This window comes from Giraffa tippelskirchi, chromosome 13 (assembly GCF_054371585.1).
Source record: "Giraffa tippelskirchi isolate mGirTip1 chromosome 13, T2T-mGirTip1v1.2.pri, whole genome shotgun sequence".
Lineage (NCBI taxonomy): Eukaryota > Metazoa > Chordata > Mammalia > Artiodactyla > Giraffidae > Giraffa > Giraffa tippelskirchi.
Genome location: NC_137287.1, coordinates 56825072 through 56852668, shown reverse-complemented (window position 1 = coordinate 56852668; position 27597 = coordinate 56825072). Strand labels below are relative to the sequence as shown.

Here is a 27597-nt window from a genome sequence, read left to right as displayed (position 1 = left end):
CGCCTACCCCGCTGTCTCCCTGAGTCTCGCCTCTTCCCGCCGGACCGAGGGAAGCCTCGCGAGTGTCCGGGGCTCGGCCTCCCGACGCCCCACCTTCTTCCGACTGGCGGGTGGTATTTGTCCCGCCCACTCCCGCCAGCCTTGTTCCGCTTCCGGTCGTCTAGGCGCTGGACCCGGAAGGTTGTTGTGGTGGTGGTCGCGATGGGGAAGTCAGATTTTCTCACCCCGAAGGCTATCGCCAACAGGATCAAGTCCAAGGGGCTTCAGAAGCTGCGCTGGTATTGCCAGATGTGCCAGAAGCAGTGCCGGGACGAGGTAAGCGGGCGCGGGGTGGCCTCGCGCGCACCCCCGCGCCTCTCCGGCGGTACCCCACTGGGGATGCAGGCTGAGGTGCCCGACGCCGCGGCGACGGCCTGGGTCTCCCGCCCAAAGTCGTGGGGGCTGCACAGGGCTAGCCGGGGACTCCACTCAGTAGGGCTGTCCTTCCCTTCAACCCCCCGTCCTGGCGGGGAAGCCGGCTTTGGACACCTCCTTCCTCCCCAGTCTAATCACCCCAAAACGAATAAAGAATGAAAAGATTATAACCCCAGAAGGAATAAAGAATGAAAAGATTTTGCAGTCCCCCTGAGAAACGACGTCAGTCAGGCTGTCAGGAAACGCGCGGGATGAGCTGTGCGGCGCTGGACGCCCTGGAATAACAACACCCGTCTCAAACTTGGCTTGGCTCTTAGACATAATCAGGGTACAGACCAGAACTAAGCCCTTGCAAGCTAGTCACCTAACAAGCCTTTGTGGAGCGCCTGCGACGTGCCAGGTCTGGAATGTTTTCTGCGGGTGAGATGTGACTCGAGCCAGAACCAGGAGGCAGAGCTGTGTTCTCTTACAAGTTACTTGCTTTCTCTCCACCTGTCTACTTATCTGAAAAGTGAGACTAGTAATTGTCCGTTCTTGTGCGACTTGTGAGTTTTAAATGAGTGAATTATGTGCATAATGGCTGAGGGGCAGATATTGAGAAGCTTTGTAGACTGTGCTGTGGAGCACTTTTTCCCAATGTTTAGGTGGATCATAAAAGCACCTGGAAAAATTGACAGCAGGCTAGTGACGAGATCCTGTTTTTCTCTGGATGTTGAATTGGGTAGGAAAGGAAGAACACTGGACACTTGGAATAATGTAATGCAGTGTTTCTCCAAGTGAGGGATGAGATACTTTAGGTGGGACTCATGTTGAATGACACTGATAACAGTTTTTTTTTTCATTTCTCTTTAGTCCTCTTTACTACTACTCACAGTAAAACTCTCACACAGAAAACTAGTACAGGGAAATCCATATACCCTTTACCCAGATTTAACATTTTTAAGTATTTTGCCGTGTCCCTTTCTCTGAAATATTTTAAAGTAAATTACAAACATCAGGATATTTCACTTCTAAATGTTTACATCAGTTCAGTTCAGTCGCTCAGTTGTGTCCAACTCTTTGTGACCCCATGGACTGCAGCACCCCAGGCCTCTCTGTCCATCACAAACTCCCAGAGTTGACTCAAACTCATGTCCATTGAGTCGGTGATGCCATCCAACCATCTCATCCTCTGTCGTCCCCTTCTCCTCCCGCCTTCAATCTTTCCCAGCATCAGGGTCTTTTCCAATGAGTCAGATCTTCCCATCAGGTGGCCAAAGTATTGGAGTTTCAGCTTCAGCATCAGTCCTTCCAGTGAATATTCAGGACTGATTTCCTTTAGGATGGACTGGTTGGATCTTCTTGTAGTCCAAGGGACTCTCAAAGAGTGTTCTCCAACACCACAGTTCAAAAGCATCAATTCTTCGGAGCTCAGCTTTCTTTATACTCCAACTCTCATATCCATACACGACTACTGGAAAAACCATAGCTTTGACTAGACGGACCTTTGTTGGCAAAGTAACGTCTCTGCTTTTTAATGTACAGTCTAGGTTGGTCATAACTTTTCTTCCAAGGAGTAAGCGTCTTTTAATTTCATGAGTGCAGTCACCATCTGCAGTGATTTTGGAGCACCTCAAATTAAAGTCTGTCACTGTTTCCACTGTTTCCCCATCTATTTGCCGTGAAGTGATGGGACCAGATGCCATGATCTTTGTTTTTTGAATGTTGAGTTTTTAAGTCAGCTTTTTCATCTCCTCTTTCACTTTCATCAAGAGGCTCTTTAGATCTTCTTTGCTTTCTGCCATATGGGTGGTGTCATCTGCATATCTGAAGTTATTGATATTTCTCCCTACAGTCTTGATTCCAGTTTATGCTTCATCCATTTAAACTCCAGAAATGTTTAAATATACCCCTCTAAAATAGTAGGAGATTTCTCTACATAGTCACAGTATATATCTGACACATAACCAAATTAATAAAAATTTCTTCAAGACTTATTTGGTAGCCCAGTGGTAGGGAATCCTCCTTTCAATGCAGGGGACACAGGTTCAATCCCTGGTTGGGGAACTAAGATCCCACATGCTACGGAGCAGCTAAACCCATGCACCACAATCACTGAGTCCCCAAGCCCTGGAGTCCACATGCCTGTAATTAGAGAGTCCATGAGCCACATGGAAAAATAGATCCCATATGCTGTAACTCTTAAGACCCAATGCAGTCAAATAAATAATTTCTTCATATCACCTGGTATATACTACGTAGTCACATTTTCTCAATTATTCCCATGCTGCTGCTGCTGCTGCTAAGTCGCTTTAGTCATGTCCGACTGTGCAACCCCATAGACGGCAGCCCACCAGGCTCCTTCGTCCCTGGGATTCTCCAGGCAAGAATATTGGAGTGGGTTGCCATTTCCTTCTCCAGTGCATGAAAGTGAAAAGTGAAAGTGAAGTCGCTCAGTAGTCTCTGACTCTTCGAGACCCCATGAGCTGTAGCCTACCAGGCTCCGTCCATGGGGTTTCCCAGGCAAGAGTACTGGAGTGGGGTGCCATTGCCTTCTCCGTTATTACCATGAATGCTTTATAAAACGTTTTTTTTTTTTTTTTTGGCATAAGGAACTGTATTCAATGTCCTGTGATGAACCATAATGGAAAAGAATGTAAATGGATGTATAACTGAATGACTTTGCTACATAGTGGAAATTAACACAACATTGTAAATCAACTATACTTCAATAAAATAAAAATAAAAGCAAAAGCAGTTTTTCAAACCAAGATACAGTCAAAAGCAATACATTGGATTTAGTTATTAGAACTTTTTAAAAAAATAGACTAATTTTTAGAGCAGTTGCAGGTTCACAGCAAAAATGAAGTACATTTTTTGAAAGGTACAAAGATCTCTCTTACCCACCCTGCCCTCAATATGTACAGCCTTCCAGACCGGCGTGGTGCAACAGGATAGTACTTCTGTGCCAATCAAGGAGGCGATCGTGCATCGTTAGCACTGAAGTGCATAGTTTGTATTAGAGTTCACTCTTGGTGTGAGCATTCTGTGGGTTTGGACAAATGTACAGTGACTAATACCCACCATTATAGTGTCATACAGAATAGTTTCACTGCCCTAAAAGTCTCAGTGGTGTGATATATTAGGACTTTTAATTCTCTCTCAGTTTTAAATTTGAGACGGAGCACCTTTCCTTCCCCCTATTTGTTTTTCTTGACATTGACTTGAAGAGACTAGGCCAGTAATGATCCTGGAGGATTCCGTTTTAACCATTACATTTTCTTGTGGTTGTCTTTTGTCTTCTTTCTGTAACCCTTGTAGTTTCTGTAAACTGGGTCCTGGCAAAAATTGTGTAGGTGTCTGTGGATGACTAGAGATTAGGAAGCTGCTCTAAGCAAGACTGAGGTTGGACTCAGGACAGTGGGAATGGGGTTGAGCAGAGGGACTGGGTGAGTCATTAGGAGGGCTGAGCAGACATGGTGCTGTGGAGGTGGAGGCCTCTGGGGTGCAGCTGTCCTGGGTCCTGGACTGGGTGAAGGGTCAGGATGGTGCTGTTCCCAAGATGGGGAGACAGAGGAGAGGCACGTTTCTTATGTCTCTTACTAGTGAAGAATTAGGTTCAAATGTTAAGCAGCATAGATGCAAAGCCAAAACTTGTATTTTTTTTTAATCATCTGAAGAATTTACAGATTTAGTATGATAAAGATTATGTATAGTATGAAATAGTGCCTTTTGGGTAATGAGCTGAAGTATAGGAGTAAAGTATAGGAAAGTGAGTGAAAATATAATACTTTCCCTAATGGAAATTCACTGCTGACCCATTTTACTTCATTATATTCCTCAAAATGCTTGCTTAACACTTTGTATGAAGTAGGTACCCAATAGCAATTTGTTAGAGTCAAAACATGAAATCACTCTTCGTTACTGTGCCCTGTAATGTTTCCTACTAATGTCTATTTTCTAAAGTGCCAGTTTTCTGACTCTTTAATCTTCTGGGATTCTTCTCTGACTAGCAAGGTTGCAAAACTCAGCTTTACAAAATGTTTTTTGTTTTTGTTTTTTTTAAAAAAAACAGGGTGCTACAGCTAGTGACTTGATTATTTTTTATAATTTATCATCAAAGAGCAGTTATCTATGGTTTAATTGCTTATTAATAAGTCTTATTAATTTATTAATAAGTGTTATTAATGTTACTTATTAAATTATTATTTTCTATTTATTAAATTATTGTCCTTTATTATTAATTTAATTAAATACTTTTAATAATCTAAATCAGAATTTAACTACTGCCTTTGCATTTTTATAGAATGGCTTTAAGTGTCACTGTATGTCTGAATCTCATCAGAGACAGCTGTTGCTGGCTTCAGAAAATCCTCAGCAGTTTATGGATTATTTTTCAGAGTAAGTAACTCAACACCATCCTTATCTCATAAGCTTTATTCAGTTGGACATTAAAGAGATGCTTAATATTTGATATATTGGAGGCTCTGATTATTCCTTTCAAATTAATGTGATAGCTGCATTAACTGTGTTCCATTTTCGTCTTTTTATGACAACTTATCATTGTGTGGAACTGTTAAAGAAAAACTATTTCTCATGATTCAGTCTTTCCTTCCTTCCACATCAAACATAATGAAAAACTCTTTCATTCTATTTTTTTTAATTAGTTTATTTATCTATTTTTTAACTTTACAATATTGTATTTGTTTTGCCAAACATTGATATGAATCCACCATGGGTGTACATGTGTTCCCCTTCCAGAACCCCTCTCCCACCTCCCTCCCCATCCCATCCCTCCGGGTCATCCCAGTGCACCAGCCCCGAGCACCCTGTATCATGCATCGAACCTGTCTTCCATTCTAAAACAGCTGTGGCTGAGAGCACAGCTCTGAAATCAGACTGCCTGACTTTTAAGTCCTTCAAACCTGGGCTCTCCACTCAGAAGCTGAGTGACTTTGGCTGAACTTCCGGAGTTTATCCATAGATATTGTATCTTCTCAAGTATTGTCTTTCCATCATAGGGTTTAAGTGAAGATTCAATTCAGTTCAGTTGCCTAGTCGTGTCCAACTCTTTGCGACCCCATGGACTGCAGCATGCCAGGCTTCCCTGTCCTTCACCAACTCCCGGAGTTTGCTCAAACTCATGTCCATCGAGTCAGTGATGCCATCCAACCATCTCATCCTCTGTCGTTCCCTTCTCCTCCTGCCTTCAATCTTTCCCAGCATCAGAGTCTTTTTCAAAAGCATTAACTCTTCAGTGCTCAGCTTTCTTTATGGTCCAGTTCTCACATATGTGAAGATTAAATGAGTTAATAGTTTTTAAATGTTTAGAAGAGTGCCCAGTACTTGATTAATACTAGCTGTTAATTATTATTATTATTTTAGTACACAGGTATTCTGAAATTCTGAACAGTGATATGTAACATCATAACATTATACTCATTAATGCCAGTCAGTGCTGTCAGAAACACCTTTAAGTATTAGGAAGTGTGTCAAACTCGTGGTGGATACTAGTTTACCAAAATTTCCGTTTTCGCTTGGAAGCTCAGATTTTATATTGGCTACAAATATTGTCAGTTGTTTTCCTTGATGTAACAGGCTTGTTTTGTTTATTTTTGAGAAGAATATGTACTGAATACTTAATTTGAAATAACTGTTGTCTACCTGTCTGTCATTTCTCTAATATCAAGTGATGCTTTCATGTTTCTGTGCTAGTTGGGGTTGGGAGCAGCCTTCTTTTCCTTTTCATCTGTAAAAATTCTATTTGTCCTTCACCACCCAGACTAAAGATTACCTCTGCCTCCTGTCATTTCCCTCATGGCTTCCCATGATATCTTATTACATCTCTTTTTCAGGTTAGCTTAGCCAAACAACAGTTTAGCTTCTGTTATGGTTATGATGGTTCTGCTAGGTTGTGACCTCGGAGAGGATTTATGTCTTACTCACCTTGTTTATCTGGCACCTAACATTGTGCTTAGCTCAGAGGGACACATTAAGTGCCAACTTCACATGGAAAAGGCAGTTTTGTTATTGTTAGAATGGGGTTATTACACCACATTCACTGAGACTTCATGAAGCAGTGAAATTTCATGAAGAACCCTCTCCAAAGACCCATGGTCACTTTGTGCCTGCTTCACCAAGACAAAGTTTCAGCTCCAAACCAACTTGTAACTTTAATTCTTGAAAGCTATAATCTTTCAAGATTCTTCCCTTGTTCAATGTTGAAAGGTTCACAACAAATACTCATGTAGATAATTTCATATATCATTTGCTTATGCAAACTGTATGATGGCTTAAATTTCAGGATGATGATGCTGTATATTTGTAGAAAATTACCTTAATCCTTTCCCTTCTTTCTTTATTAGGGAATTCCGAAATGACTTCCTAGAACTTCTCAGGAGACGCTTTGGTAAGCACCTTAAGTCTTGTGCACACAGTGACTTTGTAATCTTATAATCTGCTCAGGGTCTGCAGTGTTGTATTTTGTTCTCAGGCACCAAGAGGGTTCACAACAACATTGTTTACAATGAGTACATCAGCCACCGGGAGCACATCCACATGAACGCCACACAGTGGGAGACACTGACGGATTTTACCAAGTGGCTGGGCAGAGAAGGTGAGAATAAGACGTGATGTGAGCAGTTGTTACATGGCTGCATTGTGGGCAGGGAGAAGGTGGTCCTGTATTCTATGTGCCAGTCACTCAGTTGTGTCTGACTCTTTGTAACCCTGTGGATGGTAGCCCGCCAGACTCCTCTGTCCACTTTCTGTGTAAATTTATGGAAAAGAGGTTGAGTAGGGCAGTTAGAAACTAGTGGAGAGGAGTGACTCCTCCAGGGTTGCTTTTGTGCACTGCAGGTGTGTAAGGGCGTCTGGAACAGTTCTCTTGATCATGCCAAGATTTATCACTGAAGCATCCACTCCTTAGGTTTCGTATCAGTACCTATCCTCTTCCAGTTGTTTTCCCCCCCATTCATTTCACTTTCACAGACTCTTGTTAAGGCAATTTTTAAATTTGCTGCCTCTTTTCCCATTTCTAATAGGAGAAAAAGTTAGGGAAAAGAAAATAGGAAGGAGTTTTTTTTATCATTGTATTACTTATTTAGTGTGTTTCTTTATTCCATTTTTGGGGGAAATTTTCTGCTAGTGAAGTCAGCAGGAATATCATGTACTCAGTGGATGTTAAATGCTTAGAGACAGCTGAATAATTGCTAAACAGGATAATCCTTTTTTTAATGTTTCTTTTGTTTAAATGTGTTGGTGCGACCTAGTCAGAAACCAAAATAATAATTTTTTCTATTTAAAAATATTAGAGATAAAATGGAGAAGGCAATGGCAACCCACTCCAGTACTCTTGCCTGAAAAATCCCATGGACAGAGGAGCCTGGCAGGCTACAGTCCATGGGGTCGCAAAGAGTCAGACACGACTGAGCGACTTCACTTTCACTTTTCACTTTCATTGGAGAAGAAAATGGCAACCCACTCCAGTGTTCTTGCCTGGAGAATCCCAGGGATGGCGCAGCCTGGTGGGCTGCCATCTATGGGGTCGCACAGAGTCGGACACAACTGAAGTGACTTAGCAGCAGCAGCAGAGATAAAATATCCCAATTAAAACCTAAATGTCAGTAACTGTAAATATGGAAAATTCACATACTGTATGAATTTGTGTATTTGAACATGTTTGAGTGTTCTTGAATGAATGAGTAATTAGTGCATGGAGATCATATTTATATTTGCTTTCAGCTTTGATTGTGTACAAAATTAATAGTATCCGTTACTTTTTTTAAGGTTTGTGCAAAGTAGATGAGACACCAAAAGGATGGTATATTCAGTATATAGATAGGGACCCTGAAACAATCCGCCGGCAGCTGGAACTAGAGAAAAAGAAGAAGCAGGACCTCGATGATGAAGAAAAAACCGCCAAATTTATTCAAGAACAAGTGAGAAGAGGTCTGGAAGGGAAAGAGCAGGTGGGCATCATCCAGAGATGCAACAGACAAAGGTCTGAAGAAGCACAATCACTTACTTGTTTAAGCCTTCAACTGCATTTAGTAGGAGAAGGAGCGTGGCCTGGTATAAAACTCCAAGTTGTGGAGTCGAGACAAACCTGGGTCACTTCCTGACTTACTGACTTCACTGCTGCTGCTGCTAAGTTGCGTCAGTCGTGTGCGATCCCATAGACGGCAGCCCACCAGGCTGCTCTGTCCCTGGGATTCTCCAGGCAAGAATACTGGAGTGGGTTGCCATTTCCTTCTCCAGTGCATGAAAGTGAAAAGTGAAAGTGAAGTTGCTCAGTCGTCTCTGACTCCTCGTGACCCCATGGACTGTAGCCTACCAGGCTCCTCTGTCCATAGGATTTTCCAGGCAAGAGTACTGGAGTGGGTTGCCATTGCCTTCTCCGACTGACTTCACATGCTTATGTAATTGTGTGATCTTCTAAACTTGTTTCCTCATCCCTAAAATAGAGTCAGTACCTAAAGGTGAAGATGTGAGCTGGTCAGTTCAACCAGTTGTAACTAATGCAGTGCTGGGGAAGACCACAGTGTATGGGAACACAGAGGGCCGGCACTCGCTCTAGCCTGGGGCAATGCAAGAATATTTAAAAGTAGATACAGCCCCCAGGCTGAGGAGTCTTGAGGAGTCACTGAGTCAGACCCAGGTGAACAGGGGAGGGAAGGCATGATAAAATTGTTTCAGGCATTAAAATAACTAGATCAAGGCATTTATTTCAACAGATAGTATTGGTCACCTCTGTGTGCCAGGCATTCTTATAGGCACTGGGGATACAGTAGTGGAGAAAAGATGAAAATCCCTGCCTTCAAGGAGCTTGTATACTAGATGTATGTGAGCAGGAAAGTACAGCCTAGTGTGTAGGTGAAACTACTAGCCATTCAGTTCAGTTCAATCGCTCAGTCATGTCCGACTCTTTGTGACCCCATGAACCGCAGCACGCCAGGCCTCGTTGTCCATCACCAACTCCTGGAGTTACCAAAACTCATGTCCATCGAGTCGGTGATGCCATCCAACCATCTCATCCTCTGTCATCCCCTTCTCCTCCTGCCCCCAATCCTTCCTAGCATCAGGGACTTTTCCAGTGAGTTAACTCTTCGCATGAGGTGGCCAAAGTATTGGAGTTTCAGCTTCAACATCAGTCCTTCCAACGAACACCCAGGACTGATCTCCTTTAGGATGGACTGGTTGGATCTCCTTGCAGTCCAAGGGATTCTCAAGAGTCTTCTCCAACACCAGAGTTCAAAAACATCAATTCTTCGGTGCTCAGCCTTCTTCACAGTCCAACTCTCACATCCATACATGACTACTGGAAAAATCATAGCCTTGGCTAGACAGACCTTTGTTGACAAAGTAATGTCTCTGCTTTTCAATATGCTATCTAGGCTGTTCATAACTTTCCTTCCAAGGAGTAAGCGTCTTTTAATTTCATGGCTGCAGTCACCATCTGCACTGATTTTGGAACCCAAAAAAATAAAGTCTGACATTGTTTCCACTGTTTCCTCATCTATTTCCCATGAAGTGATGGGACCAGATGCCATGATCTTAGTTTTCTGTATGTTGAGCTTTAAGCCAACTTTTTCACTCTCCTCTTTCACTTTCATCAAGAGGCTTTTTAGTTCTTCTTCACTTTCTGCCATAAAGGTGGTGTCATCTGCATATTTGAGGTTATTGATATTTCTCCCGGCAATCTTGATTCCAGCTTGTGCTTCTTCCAGCCCAGCGTTTCTCATGATGTACTCTGCATATAAGTTAAATAAGCAGAGTGACAATATACAGCCTTAACGTACTCCTTTTCCTATTTGGAACCAGTCTGTTCCATGTCCAGTTCTGACTGTTGCTTCCTGACCTGCATACAGGTTTCTCAAGAAACAGGTCAGGTGGTCTGGTATTCCCATTTTTTTTCAGAATTTTCCACAGTTGTGATCCACACAGTCAAAGGCTTTGGCATAGTCAATAAAGCAGAAATAGATGTTTTTCTGAACTCTCTTTTTCGATGATCCAGCGGATGTTGACAATTTGATCTCTGGTTCCTCTGCCTTTTCTAAATCCAGCTTGAACATCTGGAAGTTCACGGTTCACGTGTTGCTGAAGCCTGGCTTGGAGAATTTTGAGCATTACTTTACTAGTGTGTGAGATGAGTGCATTTGTGCGGTAATTTGAGCATTCTTTGGCATTGCCTTTCTTTGGGATTGAGATGAAAACTGACCTTTTCCAGTCCTGTGGCCACTGCTGAGTTTTCCAAATTTGCTGGCATATTGAGTGCAGCACTTTCACAGCAACATCTGTGAGGATTTGAAATAGCTTAACTGGAATTCCATCACCTCCACCAGCTTTGTTCGTAGTGATGCTTTCTAAGGCTCACTTGACTTCACATGCCAGGATGTCTAGCTCTAGGTAAGTGCCATCGTAATTATCTGGGTCATGAAGATCTTTTTTGTACAGTTCTTCTGTGTATTCTTGCCACCTCTTAATATCTTCTGCTTCTGTTAGGTCCATACCATTTCTGTCCTTTATCGAGCCCATCTTTGCATGAAATGTTCCCTTGGTATATCTAATTTTCTTGACGAGATCTCTAGTCTTTCCCATTCTGTTGTTTTCCTCTATTTCTTTGCATTGATCGCTGAGGAAGGCTTTCTTATCTCTCCTTGCTATTCTTTGGAACTCTGCATTCAAATGGGAATATCTTTCCTTTTCTCCTTTGCTTTTCGCTTCTCTTCTTTTCCCAGCTATTTGTAAGGCCTCCTCAGACAGCCATTTTGCTTTTTTGCATTTCTTTTCCATTGGGATGGTCTTGATCCCTGTCTCCTGTACAATGTCACAAACCTCCATCCATAGTTCATCAGGCACTCTGTCTATCAGATCTAGTCCCTTAAATCTATTTCTCACTTCCACTGTATAATCATAAGGGATTTGATTTAGGTCATATCTGAATGGTCTAGTGGTTTTCCTTTCTTTCTTCAATTTAAGTCTGAGTTTGGCAATAAGGAGTTCATGATCTGAGCCACAGTCAGCTCCCGGTCTTGTTTTTGTTGACTGTATAGAGCTTCTCCATCTTTGGCTGCAAAGAATATAATCAGTCTGATTTCGGTGCTGACCATCTGGTGACGTCCATGCGTAGAGTCTTCTCTTGTGTTGTTGGAAGAGGGTGTTTGCGATGACCAGTAAATTCTCTTGGAAAAACTCTATTAGCCTTTGCCCTGCTTCATTCTGTACTCCAAGGCCAAATTTGCCTGTTATGCCAGGTGTTTCTTGACTTCCTACTTTTGCATTCCAGTCCCCTATAATGAAAAGGACCTCTTTTTTGGGTGTTAGTTCTAGAAGGTGTTGTAGGTCTTCTTAGAACCGTTCAACCTCACCTTCTTTAGCGTTACTGGTCGGGGCATAGACTTGGATTGCCGTGATACTGAGTGGTTTGCCTTGGAAACGAACAGAGATCATTCTATTGTTTTTGAGATTGCATCCAAGTACTGCATTTCAGGCTCTTTTGTTGACCATGATGGCTACTCCATTTCTTCTAAGGGATTCCTGCCCACAATAGTAGATATAATGGTCATCTGAGTTAAATTCACCCATTCCAGTCCATCTTAGTTCACTGATTCCTAGAATGTCGATGTTCACTCTTGCCATCTCCAGTTTGACAACTTCCAATTTGCCTTGATTCATGGACCTAACATTCCAGGTTCCTATGCAGTATTGCTCTTTACAGCATTGAACCTTGCTTCTGTCACTAGCCATTGAGTATTGTTAAAAACTTTTTATTGTGATGTAGCATACATAAAGTGTACGGCATGCATGAATCTTAAGGTTACACTTCGATCAACTTTTACGTATGTATGTGTCTTTAGATGAATGAATGGATTGATCGAGCTATAGATAAGTAGATAGTCCATGTGGCTACCACCCAGATGAAGATATTAAACATTTCCAGTATTCTAGAAGGTTCCCTCATGCCCATTCCTAACCAGTACCCCTAATCCCCAGAGAAGGAAGCACTGTTCAAACACACTGTTATTAATTGTTCGTTAGTTTAACCTGTCTTTGAACTCTGTAAGAATGGAATTTTCCCTGGTGGCTCAGACAGTAAAAGCATCTGCCTACAATGCGGGAGACCTGGGTTCGATCCCTGGGTCAGGAAGATCCCCTGGAGAAGGAAATGGCAACCCGCTCCAGTGCTCTTGCCTGGAAAATCTCATGGATGGAGGAGCCTGGTAGGCTATAGTCCATGGGGTTGCAAAGAGTCGGACACAACTGAGCGACTTCACTACACTAAGAATGGAATCATCCAGTATGGTGTCTTTTTTATTTATGTTTTCATGCATTCATTTATCTTTATTGATGGTATGTTCTCTTTGTGTCTGGCTTCCTTAGCTCAACATAACGTTCTGTGTGTGTTATTCACCATGTCCTTTCCTATTAGTGCTTTTTCCTCTTTTTGATTGATGTGTAACATTTCATTTTATGAATATAACACAGTTTGTTTATCCATTCTCCTGTTGAGAAGTATGTAGCTTGTTTCCAGCTCCTCCCCCACCCCCCATAGGATGTCTTTATTGGAAGATATTTACAATACATGTTATCTCTTATTTAGTACCTTAACTGTTTTAGATAGCGAGTTATAATTTAGAGCTATTGAATATTGTTAGTAAATGCACTGTGAACCAAACCTTCAAACTTTTTTTTTTTTTTAAGGAAGTCCCTGTTTTTACAGAATTAAGCAGAGAAAATGACGAAGAAAAAGGTACTTTTCTTCCTGTTTGAAAATGGATGCTTTTATATTGGCCCTGCCAAAAACTAGCAACATGTTTGGGAACAGGGCATATTATCTACAGGACTGCTTTATTCTCATTAGTAAAATGAAAAGGTGATAACAATGAATTAGATGGAATGCCTTCAGCAACAAAAACCAGACTAAGTAAAATTAGCCTAAACGGTAAGGAAATACTTTGCCATACCAAGACTGACTCCCAGAGATAGGGTGTTTCCAGATGTCACACTGTCAGCAGCTCGTCACAGGGTGGCTGCCAGCACTCCAGCTATCATATCCAGACCCAGCCTGTCCAGAGGAAAACAGAGAACCTGTTTCTCTTCTGGAGTCCCCTATGAGCAAGTAACCTTTTCCTAAAAGACCTTCTTCCTAGCAGCAGACCTCGTTTTGAATGTCATGGCCAGACTGTATCTCGTGTCCACCTCAAAAACAGTCACTGGGAAAGGAAATGGAATGATTTTGATTGGTTTAGACCAGAGAACCATATTTATCCCCTCCCAGAGGTCCCACTTCCTAGTCCCAGCCCCTTGGATGTTAGGTTTTCAATGTTTGGATTTGGGAGGGGACACACCCCTTGAGACCATAGCATCCCCCAAGCCATGTGTGAGGCCTACAGACACCCAAACAAAATGGGATTCCTGTTACCAAGGGGAGAAGGGAGGCGGAGTGGGGAAGGGGCCAAGGCCACATGCTGTATCCAGTGAAGGTCTCTCCCTGCTCTGTAAGCATCACTTCAGTATATTTTACAGGAGTTTATGATCTCTGGGTAGGAGCATTCCAGCTCTAATTTATTCAAAATGTCCATGAATTTCTGTGTGGCTTCTTTGTGGTATTTACCTGATGTTTTACTAGAATTTTCTCCAAATATATATCAAATACCAGTTCTTTTCTTCCAGTTACATTTAATCTGAATAAAGGAGCCTGTAGTTCAGGAGCAGCAACTTCCAAATCAAGGTGAGCCACGTGGACAGGTATCTTAGAACTTGAGAGTTTGGGTGGAATGTCAGTGACTATCTTAAAAGGTGCAGGATTGTGAGTTATTTTGTCTAGTTGTCATTTTCATCTCTCTTTGTTTTGTTTAATGGTTGATTGATTTTTTTCTTAGAAACTTTTTTTCTTATTTGCCTGTGATGAGCTGATTCTGTTTTTTGAGGAAAGGCGCAGTTTTTACTAAAATGCTTCACATGGTAAACATTTACTTCTTCCTGACTCCTTCTCCACTCAATGGTTCTTTATATGCTATGGCAGTAGTATTTAGTTTTCTGTCATAGCCCACTGTGTTAGCTGGTGTGTATACTTTTTGTTTTACCTGCTCTATTATGATTTTCTGAGAATAGAGACTTAACTTACTCAGCTATCTCCTTGCTGCGTGCGTGCTCAGTCACTTCAGTCATGTCTGACTCTCTGCGACCCCATGGACCATGGCCCGCCAGGCTCCTCTGTCCATGGGATTCTCCAGGCAAGAACACTGGAGTGGGTTGCCATTTCCTTCTCCAGCAATGAAGTATGAAGTGAGTGAAATGAAGTCACTCAGTTGTGTCCCAACTCTTTGCAACCCCATGGACTGTAGCCTACCAGGCTCCTCCGTCCATGGGATTTTCCAGGCAAGAGTACTGGAGTGGGTTGCCATTTCCTTCTCCAGCTATCTCCTTAGCACCTGGTAAAGTATAAATCCGTTAGTAGACACTCAGCAGCAATTGCCTTCCCTTCTAAAGGGTGTGGTACTAAGCAGGAGTTGACCAGCCTTTTCTATAAAGGGCCACATAGTGAGTATTTTAGACTTTGTTGGCCATGTGTCTGTCACCACTTCACTTAACTATGCTATTGGACTGAGAAGGCAGCCACAGACAACACGTAAGCAAAGGAGCCCCAAATGAGCCCGGCTGTGTTCCGGTTCGATCTCATTTATGAAAGGAGGCAGTAGACTGGATCTGGCCCTCAGGCTGTAGTGTGTCAAGCCCTGGTATGGCCTGTGGTCAGATATTTGTATCAGGTATTTGTATCTACCCTTCATGTTCTCTTTTCTTGAGGTCCTCATGTGTTCTTCCATCAGATAGGCATGTGCTGCTTGTCATGTGTGGTGCACTCAGTTTTAGTCATGGAGGTTTAAAGATGGATAGGATATTCAGGAGGACACCAGTATCTGGTGGAATTTATCTTTTGAGCTGGGTCATATTTGCTATTTTCCTTCATATTCTATATGATGCTTATTTCTGTGCTGTGCTTAGTCACTCAGTCATGTCTGACTCTTTGCGACCCCATCGACTGTAGCCCCCAGGCTCCTCTGTCCGTGGGGATTCTCCAGACAAGAATATTGCAGTGGGTTGCCATTTCCTTCTCCAGGGGATCTTCCCAACCCAGGGATCAAACCCAGGTTTCCTGCATTGCAGGCAGATTCTTTCCCAGCTGAATCACCAAGGAAGCCCAATGCTTATTTAACCTAAGTCAGTTTTTTGTTTTGGGAGAGGGTTTTTTGTTGTTGTTGTTTGTTGTTTTGTTTTGTTTTTGTTTTTTGGTTAATCACAATGGTATATAATTCAGTGGCATTAAGTAAATTCACACTGTGGTACAACCATCACCACCATCCATCTCCATGACTTTTCATCACTGCAAACTGAAACTCTGCACTCTAAAAGATAACTCCCCACTGCCCTTCCCCTCAGTCCCTGGTTGCCTCTGCTTTGCTCATCTGTGTTTATGAATCGGAGCAGAATCGTACAGTATTTGTCCGTTTGTGTCTGGCTTCTTTCACTTAGCACAACGTCTTCAAGGTGTATCCGTGTCTCGGCATGGATCAGCATTTCCTTCTTCTTTAGTCTCGATGGTAATGTCCCCTTGTACATGTAGACCATATTTTGTTTATCCAGTCATCCATCATGAGCATTTGAGTTGTTTTCACCTTTTGGCGCTTGTAATTAATACTCTTCTGAACATCGGTGTACAAATATCTGTTCACATTCCTGCTTTCATTTCCTTTGGGTGTTTATCCAGAAGTGGATTTGCTGGATTATATGGTCATTCTGTGTTTAATTTTTAAAAGGTTTTCCACAACAGCTGTACCATTTTACATTCCCACCAGCATTTGCACAGAGGGCTCCAGTTTCTCCACATCCTTGCAAACATTTGTTATTTTCTGTGTTTTTTTAAATAGTAGCACCCTAATGAGTGTGTTTCATTTTGGTTTTGATTTGCATGTCCCTAATGATTAGTGATGGTAAGGATCTTTTCATGTGCTTTTTGGCCATTTATAATCTTTGGAGAGTCACTTATTGCCCATTTTTTAACTGGGTTTATTTATTATTCAGCTTAGTTTTAAGAAAAAGTAACAGCTTTAGTACAACTCAGTTTCATATTTTGTAAATATGACAAAATAATTGATTAGACTGGTAAGGTTCAGTGAGTCAGCAGATATTAATGGAGCATGTATTTGAGTCACAAGATAGTTACTGCTACTTTACAGGGGGAAAAATAAATAAATAAATAAATAAATATGTATGGATATGTATAGTCTCTCCCTTCCTGTGAGAGAGGAATCATATATACAAAGGGTTTTATATAAAGTGGAGTGGGGTGCCTGCCCCAAAGTGCTCTGGCAGTTCAAAAAAGGACACGATCCATGAAGTCTCATGAAGAATGGATCTTAAAGAATTTTGACAAATGGAAATAAATGGAGAGACTATTTTAGGTACAAAGAGGCATGTGCAGAATTACAGCAGCTTGAAGTACAGGCATGGCTCAGTCAATAGCAAATTGTTCAGAATGACAAGTATACATAGTAAATCGGGAATGGTATCCTGGGGCCAGTGGTGACGGTTGTATAGTAGCACTCAAAAGTTGAGAATGTGCGCTGTGAAGACTTCAGGCAATCAGGAGTAATAAAAAAATTCACATTGAATGTTGAAATCTTTGTTTTAAAGAAGTGGAACCAACAGCAATGTGCTGGACTTGTGCTGGCCGTTAGACAAACCTCTCACCTGACTGATCCTTGTGGTCCAACTAGAGTTGGGCCACATTACAATCCCCGATTATAGATGGGGAACTGGGACATAGGGAAAATTGCTCAGGGTCCTAGCAGAAGTAAAAAGAAACCCTCGTGGCCCCAGCCCTGAGGCTGATGCTGTCGTCCGTGGCTCGGTCACACAGGTGGAGTGGCGCTGACCTGCGGGTGGGGACAGGAAGGGCTCCATGTTCTCAGGGTGCTCCCAGTCCTGTAAGTGCGGGACGTGCCCGTCATTGTTTTGACTAATCTGTAGTTAACCGTGTTTAACAGGCTGCTTCTGTGTTGCTCCTTTCACCCATTATAAAGCCTGCACCTTTGCACAGTTTTTGTTAACAGCGCATTCCTCTTCTCCTCAGTTCTTTGGGACCAAGTGCCCTGAAAACAACTGGTATCACGGCATCAGTGAAGCGGAAGGAGTCCTCCCAGAGCTCAGCTCCGTCAAAGGAGAAGAAGAAGAAGAAGTCTGCCCTCGATGAAATCATGGAGGTGAACTTTATGAACTGCTTGTCCACTCTAGCTATTTGGTGAACCATGTGATTCCAACCGAGGAAAGTTAAACAGTTTCACCAATTATGAGATTAATACAAAGTGAGGAAAATGTGCTCAGGCCAGATTAGGGGCGAAGAGCCCAGATGCAGTTCCATCTGAGTGGAGCTGGAACCTCCCTAGATAGGTGCCTCAACTGCTGTCTGCAGAACTCTTCCTGAAATTGTGGTCAGTAGATTTCATTTAGAAGGACCACTGTGATGATTGACGCCAGAAATAAAAGCTCTGCTCACCTTTGGTGGCTCAGAAAATTGGCATCCTCCAGGGATCTCTTCTGTGGCCTCTAATTTCACTTAACACCTCTTAGTTGGGAAGAGAATGTTCAGACATTTTTAATTTGATTAAACCAGATAGCCAATTTATGTGATGAATCATTGAAAACCTGTGATTATCTGACTTAAAGCTATACTTCTGCTTTAAATTTACCTGAAATTCTGGAGTCATTCTGTAGAACGTTCTTAATATATCCCTAAATACACATTTCTCCCTTTCACCCCACCACCTTCCCTGATCAATAAATTTATGAAATTTTCATGTAATTTATGAAGAGAAAGAATAAATGGGTACAGGAGACTGACTTTTTTCCCTCTTAACGTCATTTTCTCTGGGCTCCTCACCCTTTCTTTCATTTGCGAAGGGATAGGAGGAAACTGGTCTTCCCTATTATTGGAAAAACAGAATATGCAGGGCAGTCAGAACAGCTTCAGTTCAGTTCAGTTGCTCAGTCATGTCCGACTCTTTGTGAGCCCATGGACTGCAACACGCCAGGCCTCCCTGTCCATCACCAACTCCCAGAGTTTACTCAAACTCATGTCCATTAAGTCAGTGATGCCATCCAACCATCTCATCCTCTGTCGTCCCCTTCTCCTGCCTTCAATCTTTCCCAGCATCAGGGTCTTTCCAAATGAGTCAGCTGTTCACATCAGGTGGCTAAAGTACTGGAGTTTCAGCTTCAATATCAGTCCTTCCAGTGAACACTCGGGACTGATTTCCTTTAAGATTGACTGGTTGGATCTCCCTGCAGTCCAAGGGACTCTCAAGAGTGTTCTCCAACACCACAGTTCAAAAGCATCAATTCTTCGGCGCTTAGCTTTCTTTATAGTCCAATTCTCATATCCATACATGACTACTGGAAAAACCATAGCTTTAACTAGACAGACCTTTGTTGGCAAAGTAATGTCTCTGCTTTTTAATATGCCGTCTAGGTTGGTCATAACTTTCCTTCCAAGGAGTAAGCATCTTTTAATTTCATGGCTGCAGTCACCATCTGCAGTGATTTTGGAGGCCAAAAAAATAAAGTCAGCCACAAAAAAATAAAGTCAAACAGCTTAAAGTATAACGTATTGTGTGTACACTGTGAGATGTGTTCATTCTAGCATTCAACCCATGCAGAGTTGCTGTTACGTGCTGGGCATCATGTGAGGTCCTGCGTGTGTGACGTAGGGAGAGAAACATGGACCCTGTGTGTCCTGGAGCTTTTGCTCTAACAAAGGAGACATCCTAGACCAAGTGAACAAGTGGATGAGTAATTACAAAATGCTAAGCGCTAAGGAGGTCTGAAGGCAGGGAGTGGGAAGATAATTTGTTCCATAGCTGAGGCAGGGAAGATGGCTACTTCAGCCTCCGGAGGGAAGATCCACGTGGCTGGAGCCCAGTGAGCACCAGAGTGGTGGCATCTGACATTTGAGAGAGCAGGGGCAGCCCCGCAGAAGCCTTAGAGCCCATTTTGAATTTAATTAAGTGAAACAGAAAGCTGGATCTACCTGCTTAGAATAAAACATGCCAAGTTTATAGAGTATTCTTTGTTCATATTGGGAAGTCGGGAGAATTAAAATGAAATTTCAGATCAACCAAAGAATGGCATTGTTCATTCCCTTTGAAAGTTGGTACTTAGGGTTAACTAAGCAGTTGAGAAAGAAAAAGGTGTGAGATGTACTTCTGCTGGTGGCCAACATGTTTCCTTTTGGTCACCCTTTTGTTTACATCTCTCCTGCTTGTGTTTTCCTTCTCCTTCATTCAACAGCTTTATCATCCTCATCAAGCAGGGAAGCTCCTTTCTGCCATCAAATGTTATACCCAAGCACACTGTGCTAGATTGGTCCATAAGAGTTACACTTTTACCCCTGAAAACATCACCTGTGTTCCGTCTCATGACAGTCTGGGGAAGGAAGGAGGGGTGGGACTGTGTGATGTTGGCAGGCAGCCTCGCAGTTGGACTTGATAGAGGCTGTTTGTGTTTATCTTCTTGGTCAGTTGATTTGCCTGTTGTTTATTTTCTTAGACTTGCTTTTCTTCAATCAAAAATAAATTGCAGAAAATGTTTATCAGAGCTTGCACATTATATCAATCTTCTGTGAAGTGTGTTTTATGGAGTTCTTTTGCTAAATAGAATGTTATTAGAAATAAACTGAATATGCTAAAGAGGTAGTTGTTTGAATGTCTCATGTGTCCTTCAGATTGAAGAGGAGAAGAAAAGAACTGCACGGACAGATTACTGGCTGCACCCTGTACGTATCCCACTGGGCCTTCTTACGTCTAAGCGTGCTCTTACCTGTGTGCTAAGTTGATACAGTTGTGTCTGACTCTTTGCGACCTCATGGACTGTAGCCTGCCAGGCTCCTCTGTCCGTGGGATTCTCCAAGGGAGAATACTAGAGTGGATTGCCATGCCCTTCTCCAAGGGATCTTCCTGACCCAGGGATCGAACCCGTCTCCTGTGTTTCCTGAATTGCAGGTGGATTCTTTACCGCTGAGCCCAGTGCTCTTAAATGAATGATTTAAATGGTCTTTGATATAAATGGCTAAACTTCTTAAATATCTGTCACTTCTGGAGATACATTTATAACTTTAATGACTCGTCTGTGCATCTGCTCTGTAAAGCCCTGGTTGCATCTTTGTTGGAGGGTGGCTTCCTGTTCTTGAAACAGTAATGTTCCTTGAGTTTAATGCCAAATTTTTGTAAGGACCCCTTGAATTTAAGCCTAGAATTATTTTCTGTTTTTGCTCTCTGTGAAAGACCTAGACTGGTTGAGATTGGTAGGTAGAAGTGCTAGATTTCAGGGAACCTTCACTGTGGAAATCAGCCATGAGATATGCATTTTTTTCCTCTTGGTAACCAACTGTGTTGAGTTAAAAAGAGAAAGAAGAAATGAAAGATTACTAAGAAAATGTCTTGCCATTGTGCTGGGAAGTCTTCCAACTCCAAACGGTCTTATGTAGACAACAGTTAACATTTTACTATTATTTTTTGGTGAAAATGGTTTAAATTGTAGGATCAAAAGAAGAAAGGTAATTTATATTGTTCCTTCCATCTTTTCTTTTTTTTTCCCCTAGGAAATTATAGTGAAAATTATAACCAAAAAACTTGGAGAGAAGTATCATAAGAAGAAGGGGATCGTAAAGGTAAGACTGTGAAGTTATGGATGGAATTTGGGAAAGGAGCTGGTGGGAGGCCAAGTAAAGCTATCATGATAACTCCTCAAAAACCAAGTCCTAGTAGCAGAAGCAGTGTGTCTGAGGTTTTTGATGGCTGACTGCACAATGGTTAGAGAAACATTCTGTTTCCGGCCATAGTATGAACTGTGGTCTGCTTTCTCACTGGAGCAAAGAGTATAGGTGCCCATGGCCATGTCTTAAAAAAATTCAGCGAGTGCACCTTAGGCATTCCCATTGTTGTTGACAGGCAATGTAATGATGCCCCAGAGTTCTAAGGAGGACTTCCTTGTGCTTAACCTGAGAGGCTTATCTAGATTGCCCTAGGATTTTAAAATTTAAAAATCAGCTCTCAAGTCTTCTTCTTGCTTTTGCTTTTCCTAAGTATAGCTTCATGCTAGCAGCCAGCCCTTGTGCCTGCATAAATTGCCCTCCTAATGTACTTAAACAAGGCAGAATTGTTCCTCTCACTGTATGTCTTAAAGACTTATTCTAAGATCACCAGCCTTTTCCTTCCAAGTGAAAACCTCAACTAAACTTTGAATTGAACTCTTTAAGGACCATAGCCTGATCATATATGGCTTCTAGAAAATAAACTCCATTAATATTAATAGAAGGAGTCACTCTTAAAACAAGTTGCTCTTACCCTTTGATTAGAATTTCATTTGTTTTCACTTATTTATTTCTGTCCTTGGACTTCATATTGGCATCTCTCTTCTGTTATAAAAGTGTTGGTTTTACGTGACAGGAAGTAATTGACAAATACACAGCTGTCGTAAAGATGATTGACTCTGGAGACAAGCTGAAACTTGACCAGACTCATTTAGAGACAGTCATTCCAGCACCAGGTAAATCACTCTGCAGACCCTTTAATACATATACCATGGAAATAAGTGATTCCATTCCTACTGGACATTACTCAATAGTTCCAGATATGAGTTTCCGCTTTAGAAAAATGTAATCGCCTATTATAACCAGCTCCTGTTTGACTTGGTGATATGGTTGTTTACCAGTCCTTTGAAGAAGCTATTTTGTGGCATGAATAAATTTTCCCTTCTAGGATCTATTTTTTTTCCCCCCAGAAGGAAATCTTAGACATATCTGGATAAAATCAATCATGTTAGGATGATTATTAATGCGTTTGTTTAGCCATTTGAGTTAGTAAAGTAAAAGTTAGTATTATTTTGTTTTTTCTGTTCCTTAATCATCTTACACATTTCTAGCGTAAATGCCACTGTGGTTAGGTTGTGTGCCTCTGACCTAAAACCCTTCATGGTATTATCATTGCTGGCACAGTGATAATGTTAGTCTCTCAAACTTGCGTTTATCAGATCAGATCCTGTTATTCTTTCTCCCTAAAACAAAATTCATTTTATGGGTTAGGAATTGTGGACTTTTTTTTCAAAAGCTTTAGTGAGGTGTAACTGACATAAATTGCATCTGTGTATAAGGTATATAATTTGATAAGTTACAGCACATACCTACTCCCTTGAATACCGTCATTACCATCACATTAATGAATGTATCCATCACCCTCCTGCAAAGTGTCCCCATTTCCTTTATAACCCTTTGCTCCCTGCTCTGTCTCCCTTCTCCCCCAGGCAGCCACTAGTCTGCATTCCATCATATAGATTAGCTCCTATTTTTCTAGAATTGTATATAAATAAAATCATTCCACGTGTCCTGTATTTCTGTCTGGCTTCTCCCACTAAGCACATTCATCCATTATTCTGGATTCATCCACAGAATCCAGAATAATGTTGTGTGCATCTGTACTCTATTCCTTTTTACTGCTGAGTATTTCATTATGTGGATGTGCCAGTCTCTATCCAGTCACCTACCGATGGACACTGGGGTGGTTTAAAGTTCTCTGCCATTACAAATAAAACTGCTATATGAACATATCTTTATATAGATATAAGATTTCTTTTCTGAGAAAATTCTTAGAGATAGAATGGTTCAGTAGGTGGGCATATGTTTACATTTTTATGAAACTAACAACCATCTTGTGATTTTAAAAAGAGACGAAGCTGAATTTTTTATGGTTACTTATGGGCTCTGGGCATCCCTTCCAAGAACCTTATGCTCTTTGGTCTTAAATTAAAACATCCCTTAACAAATAAGTGGGAAAAATGAAGAGTCTTATAATGTGATGGTGATCCAAGTATCTACAAACTGTACTTTAGAATCATACAGATAATAAATGATTAAGAACTTTCATTGTATTAATGCAGTGCAATTATATTTAGCTGTAAGAAAGTAGAAGAAAGTGGCATTTTCTTTGTATTAAGTGTTAACTCTTTTTCTGTTGCAGGAAAAAGAATCCTCGTTTTAAATGGAGGCTACAGAGGAAACGAAGGCACCCTAGAATCCATCAATGAGAAGACTTTTTCTGCTACTATAGTCATTGAAACTGTAAGTATGTTTATAGAAAGACAAATTTCAAAATGCTTTTAAAATGTGCCATGGTTTTTTTCATTGAATTAGTGTTTTATGAGTTTGGGTGTTCTGTTTGTATTCTCTTCTGTTTGGAAATCTGTAAGGTTCCCCCCACCCTGACCCCCACCGCCCCGCCCCTTATTTTTAAGAGTTTTTTTGACGTGGAACATTTTTTAAAGTATTTACTTAATTTGTTGCACTATTGCTTCTGTTTTATGTTTTGGTTTTTTTGGCCTCAAGCCATGTGGGATCTGGGCTTCCCTGATAGCTCAGTTGGTAAAGAATCCACCTGCAATGCAGGAGACCCCAGTTCAATTCCTGGGTTGGGAAGATCCCTTAGAGAAAGGATAGGCTACCCACTCCAGTATTGTTGGGCTTCCCTTGTGGCTCAGCTGGTAAAGAATCCACCTGCAGTATCAGAGACCTGAGTTCCATCTCTGAGTTGAGAAGATCCCCTGGAGAAGGGAAAGGCTAGCCATTCCAGTATTCTGGCCTGGAGAATTCCATGGACTAGTCCATGGGGTCTCAAAGAGTCAGACGTGACTGAACGAATTTCACTTCATGTGTGGTCTTAGCTCCCCAACCAGGGATCAAACCCACAGCCCCTGCCTTGGAAGAGGGTTTCTTAACCACTGGGCCACCAGGGAAGTCCCTATATAAGCCTGTTTTCTTTAATAACTGACATTGCTGAAGCAGTTTATCTTCTGATTACAAAAGAAATACCATACATACTTGTCTTAATCTGTTCATGCTCCTATAACAAAATACCATAGACCAGGGTGACTTTAGAAACAACAGAAATTTACTGCTCACATTCTGGAGGCTGGAAGTTTAACATCAAGGCACAGGCAGAGTTGGGTGTCTGCTCAGGGTCTGTGTCCTGGTCTGTGTTCTCTTCTCTTGCGTGGTGGAAGGGGCAGGGAGCTCTTTGGGGTCCCTTTTTAGGGGCACTAATCCCATTCTCAAGGGCTCTGCCATTGTGACCTCATCACCTCCTAACACCATCACATTTTAATGTATTGAATGAATTTTGGGCAGGACACAAACATTCAGTCTGCAGCAATACTCTTGTATAAAAGCTGAAAATTACAATTTAATATAAATACTTTTAAAAAATTGCCCATAAGCCTCCAGGCAAATGATAATCTCCATTAATATTTGAGTCTGTTTTTCCCCCATCTTTGTATTTTATAAAATTGTGTATAATATGTATAGTTTTGTATCCCAGTTTTTTCCCCCTTATATCTAATATAAATTTAATCTGCCAGAGTGTAATTAGTGAGGAATGTATAGTCATGGTTAATGGAGGAAAGCCACAGAGATCAATAATTTTTCAGTGTTCTTCCTTCTTTCATAAAGGATTTAAGGTAGGCAAGATCAACAAAGTAATTCATTTACAGGAATCTGACATTTAAATAAAATTGTTGGTTCATTTAGAGTTGCTCTACTAACAGCTCTACTCACAAGAGTGAGACCTGACCTGTCTTCAAAGGAAGGATCTGAGACATGGGTTTTAGATCCTCACACTGCTGCACCGTATCATCTTTATCATGGGGAGCATGATGGGGTGCATGTGGAGGGTGCGTGGCCTGGTCCTGGGCGAGCCCCGTGTCACCCGTTCGGTTCTGTGGGCCAGAGCACCATCTCACACCACGCCTGACCGGGGGGGCCAGGAAGGGGTACAGGAGGTACTGACCAGCCAGCAGGTCTCCGCCACAGCATCTAGTGGTAATGCATCCCACCCAGCATGAAGAAAACACAACCAGTTCCTGATGAGGATGCCATAGGGTATTGTTTAAAAATTCAGAGTCATGAAGAACTGTTAGCTACCTTAATGGTATCTTAGGGATGTGAAAAAGGCACATTGGCATCCAGAAGCATATGTCCTTTTCTTGTCATGTAAGTGCATGTGTGTTTTTAACCACTTCTTCAATTATTTTAATTTGTAGGGCCCTTTAAAAGGACGCAGAGTTGAAGGAATTCAATATGAAGACATTTCTAAACTTGCCTGAGTTTGAAAATTTGTTAGCATCACATTAAAATCTTAAAGCATCAAATTGGTGTTCACCAAGACATTACAAGACTCTACTGTGTTAGGGTGTTTCTTTTGTATAAAACAAATGAATTTATTTAAATATTACTGTAGTTGTTTAGCCTAACTTATAGAAAAATCTAATTATGTCTTGTGAAGTATCAAAATTATGTAATTTTGTCCTTGTTGTTTTTGTTGCCTTTGTAATACTTCCTTGATTTTTAATCTACATTAAAAGAATATTATTGGAAAGTGTTGTATATAGGACAATGTAGAACTATTGTAGAGCAAAACCATCATATATTCTAAATTTATATTTTCATCAGTAAAGTAGTAAATTTGGATGTAATATAATTACATTTTTAAGAGTCAAACTATAAATAGAATTGTTTTATTGAGATGTAATTCACACAATTTCACCCATTTAAAGTGGACATTTCAGTGGTTTTTAGAATATTTACAAAGTTGTTTGAAAATCAACTAATTTGAGAATTTTCATCTCCCCAAAAGTAACCCTGGATCTATAGTCACTCCAGACTACTGGCAACCACTCATCTGCTTTCCATCTCTGTGAATTTGCCTCACTTGGACATTTCATAGAAGTGGTATCATACGGTATGTGGTCTTTTATGACCAGCTTCTTACACAAAGCGTAGTGTTTTCAAGGGTTATCCATGTTGTAGCATGGGTCACTACCTCATTTTCATTCAACAGTAATCTTTTGTATGGATATATACCACATTTTTTAAAAACTATTCATCAGTTGATGGAATTGGATTGCTTCCACTTTGAGGCTATTATGAATAACACTGCTGTGAACATGCACGTACAAGACTTTTTGTGGTCATACATTTTCAGATCCTGGGATTGGAGTCACTGTGTCACACTGTAACTCACTCATGTTATACTGTGTCTAACATTTAAAGAGCCATTTCCATAAGGAATGGCTCTCCCTGATTATGGTGCAGAAATAAAACATGATGCTTTTCACAGGCCTCCCCCAAGTCTGTAAGGTTGGAATCAACTCAGTAGTTTTCTTCACAGAAAAGTTTCATCCCTACCTCTCACATTCTTTTCTCCAACATCTTCCTGAAATTATTGCAAAATAAAGTAGCATTATTGAGGTTAAGTTTAATTTTTAAAAAATCAAGCATAAAAATATGATTCTATACTATAGAATTATTTCCCCTATTAGGTTTTAGAGGCCAATATGGTTATATTAAGCAGAGTAACTGCAGACACCTAAAATCAAGTCTTATATTGACCTTTTTTTCTTTCTTTCTTTTTCTTTTTTTGGCTGTACCAGACAGCTTGCAAAATCTTAGTTCCCCGACCAGAAATCGAACCCCAGCCCCCCTGCAGTGGAAGTACAGAGTCCTGACCACTGGACCACCAGGGAATTCCCTGACTTTTCTTTTTAAAACATTGTAAGCTATTATTCTTTTTAAAAAATAGACTTTATTTTTTAGAGCAGTTTCAGGTTCACAGCAAAATTAAGCAGAATTGATGAACTTACACTGACCTGTCATCATCACTCAAAGTCCATGGTCTACATTAGTGTTCCGTCTTGGTGTTGTACATTCTGTGGGCGTGGACAAATTTATGATGACATGTATCTACCATTATGGTATCGTACGAAATAGTTTCATTGTCTAAAAATCCACCTACTCATTTCCCTCCCTCCCCAACCTCCATCAGTCACTGATCTTTTTACTGTTGCATAGTTTTGATCTCTCCAAAATGCCATAGTTGGACTCATACAGTATGTAAGCCTTTGCAGACTGGCTTCTATTACTTAGTAACATGGTGCTTGTTTCTTCTGTGCATCTTCTCACGAAATGATGGCTCATTTCTTTTTAGTGCTGAATAATATCACGTTATCTGGATGCACCACAGTTTACTTAGCCACTCACCTACTGAAGGACATCTAGATTGCTTCTAAGTTTTGTCAACTATGAATAAAGATGCTGTAAACCTC

At 41.2% G+C, this 27597-nt stretch overlaps 1 protein-coding gene across 1 annotated transcript; it reads left to right on the top strand.

Moving 5' to 3' along the window:
* Positions 1-148: 148 nt before the first annotated feature.
* On the top strand, positions 149-27597 carry KIN (Kin17 DNA and RNA binding protein). The gene is made up of 13 exons (XM_081557236.1): positions 149-315; positions 4700-4794; positions 6759-6802; positions 6887-7009; positions 8182-8363; positions 13096-13144; positions 14068-14125; positions 17528-17657; positions 20174-20224; positions 21050-21118; positions 21897-21996; positions 23463-23563; positions 25537-27597. The coding sequence occupies exons 1-13, from the start codon at positions 202-204 to the stop codon at positions 25597-25599; spliced, it is 1179 nt and encodes a 392-aa protein (XP_081413362.1). The 5' UTR covers positions 149-201; the 3' UTR covers positions 25600-27597.

Coding starts and splice junctions, on each gene's coding strand:
- KIN (XM_081557236.1), top strand. CDS start 202: ATGGGGAAGTCAGATTTTCTCACCCCGAAGGCTATCGCCAACAGGATC. Junction 316..4,699: donor AGAAGCAGTGCCGGGACGAG/GTAAGCGGGCGC, acceptor GCATTTTTATAG/AATGGCTTTAAGTGTCACTG. Junction 13,145..14,067: donor AGAAAATGACGAAGAAAAAG/GTACTTTTCTTC, acceptor CTTTTCTTCCAG/TTACATTTAATCTGAATAAA.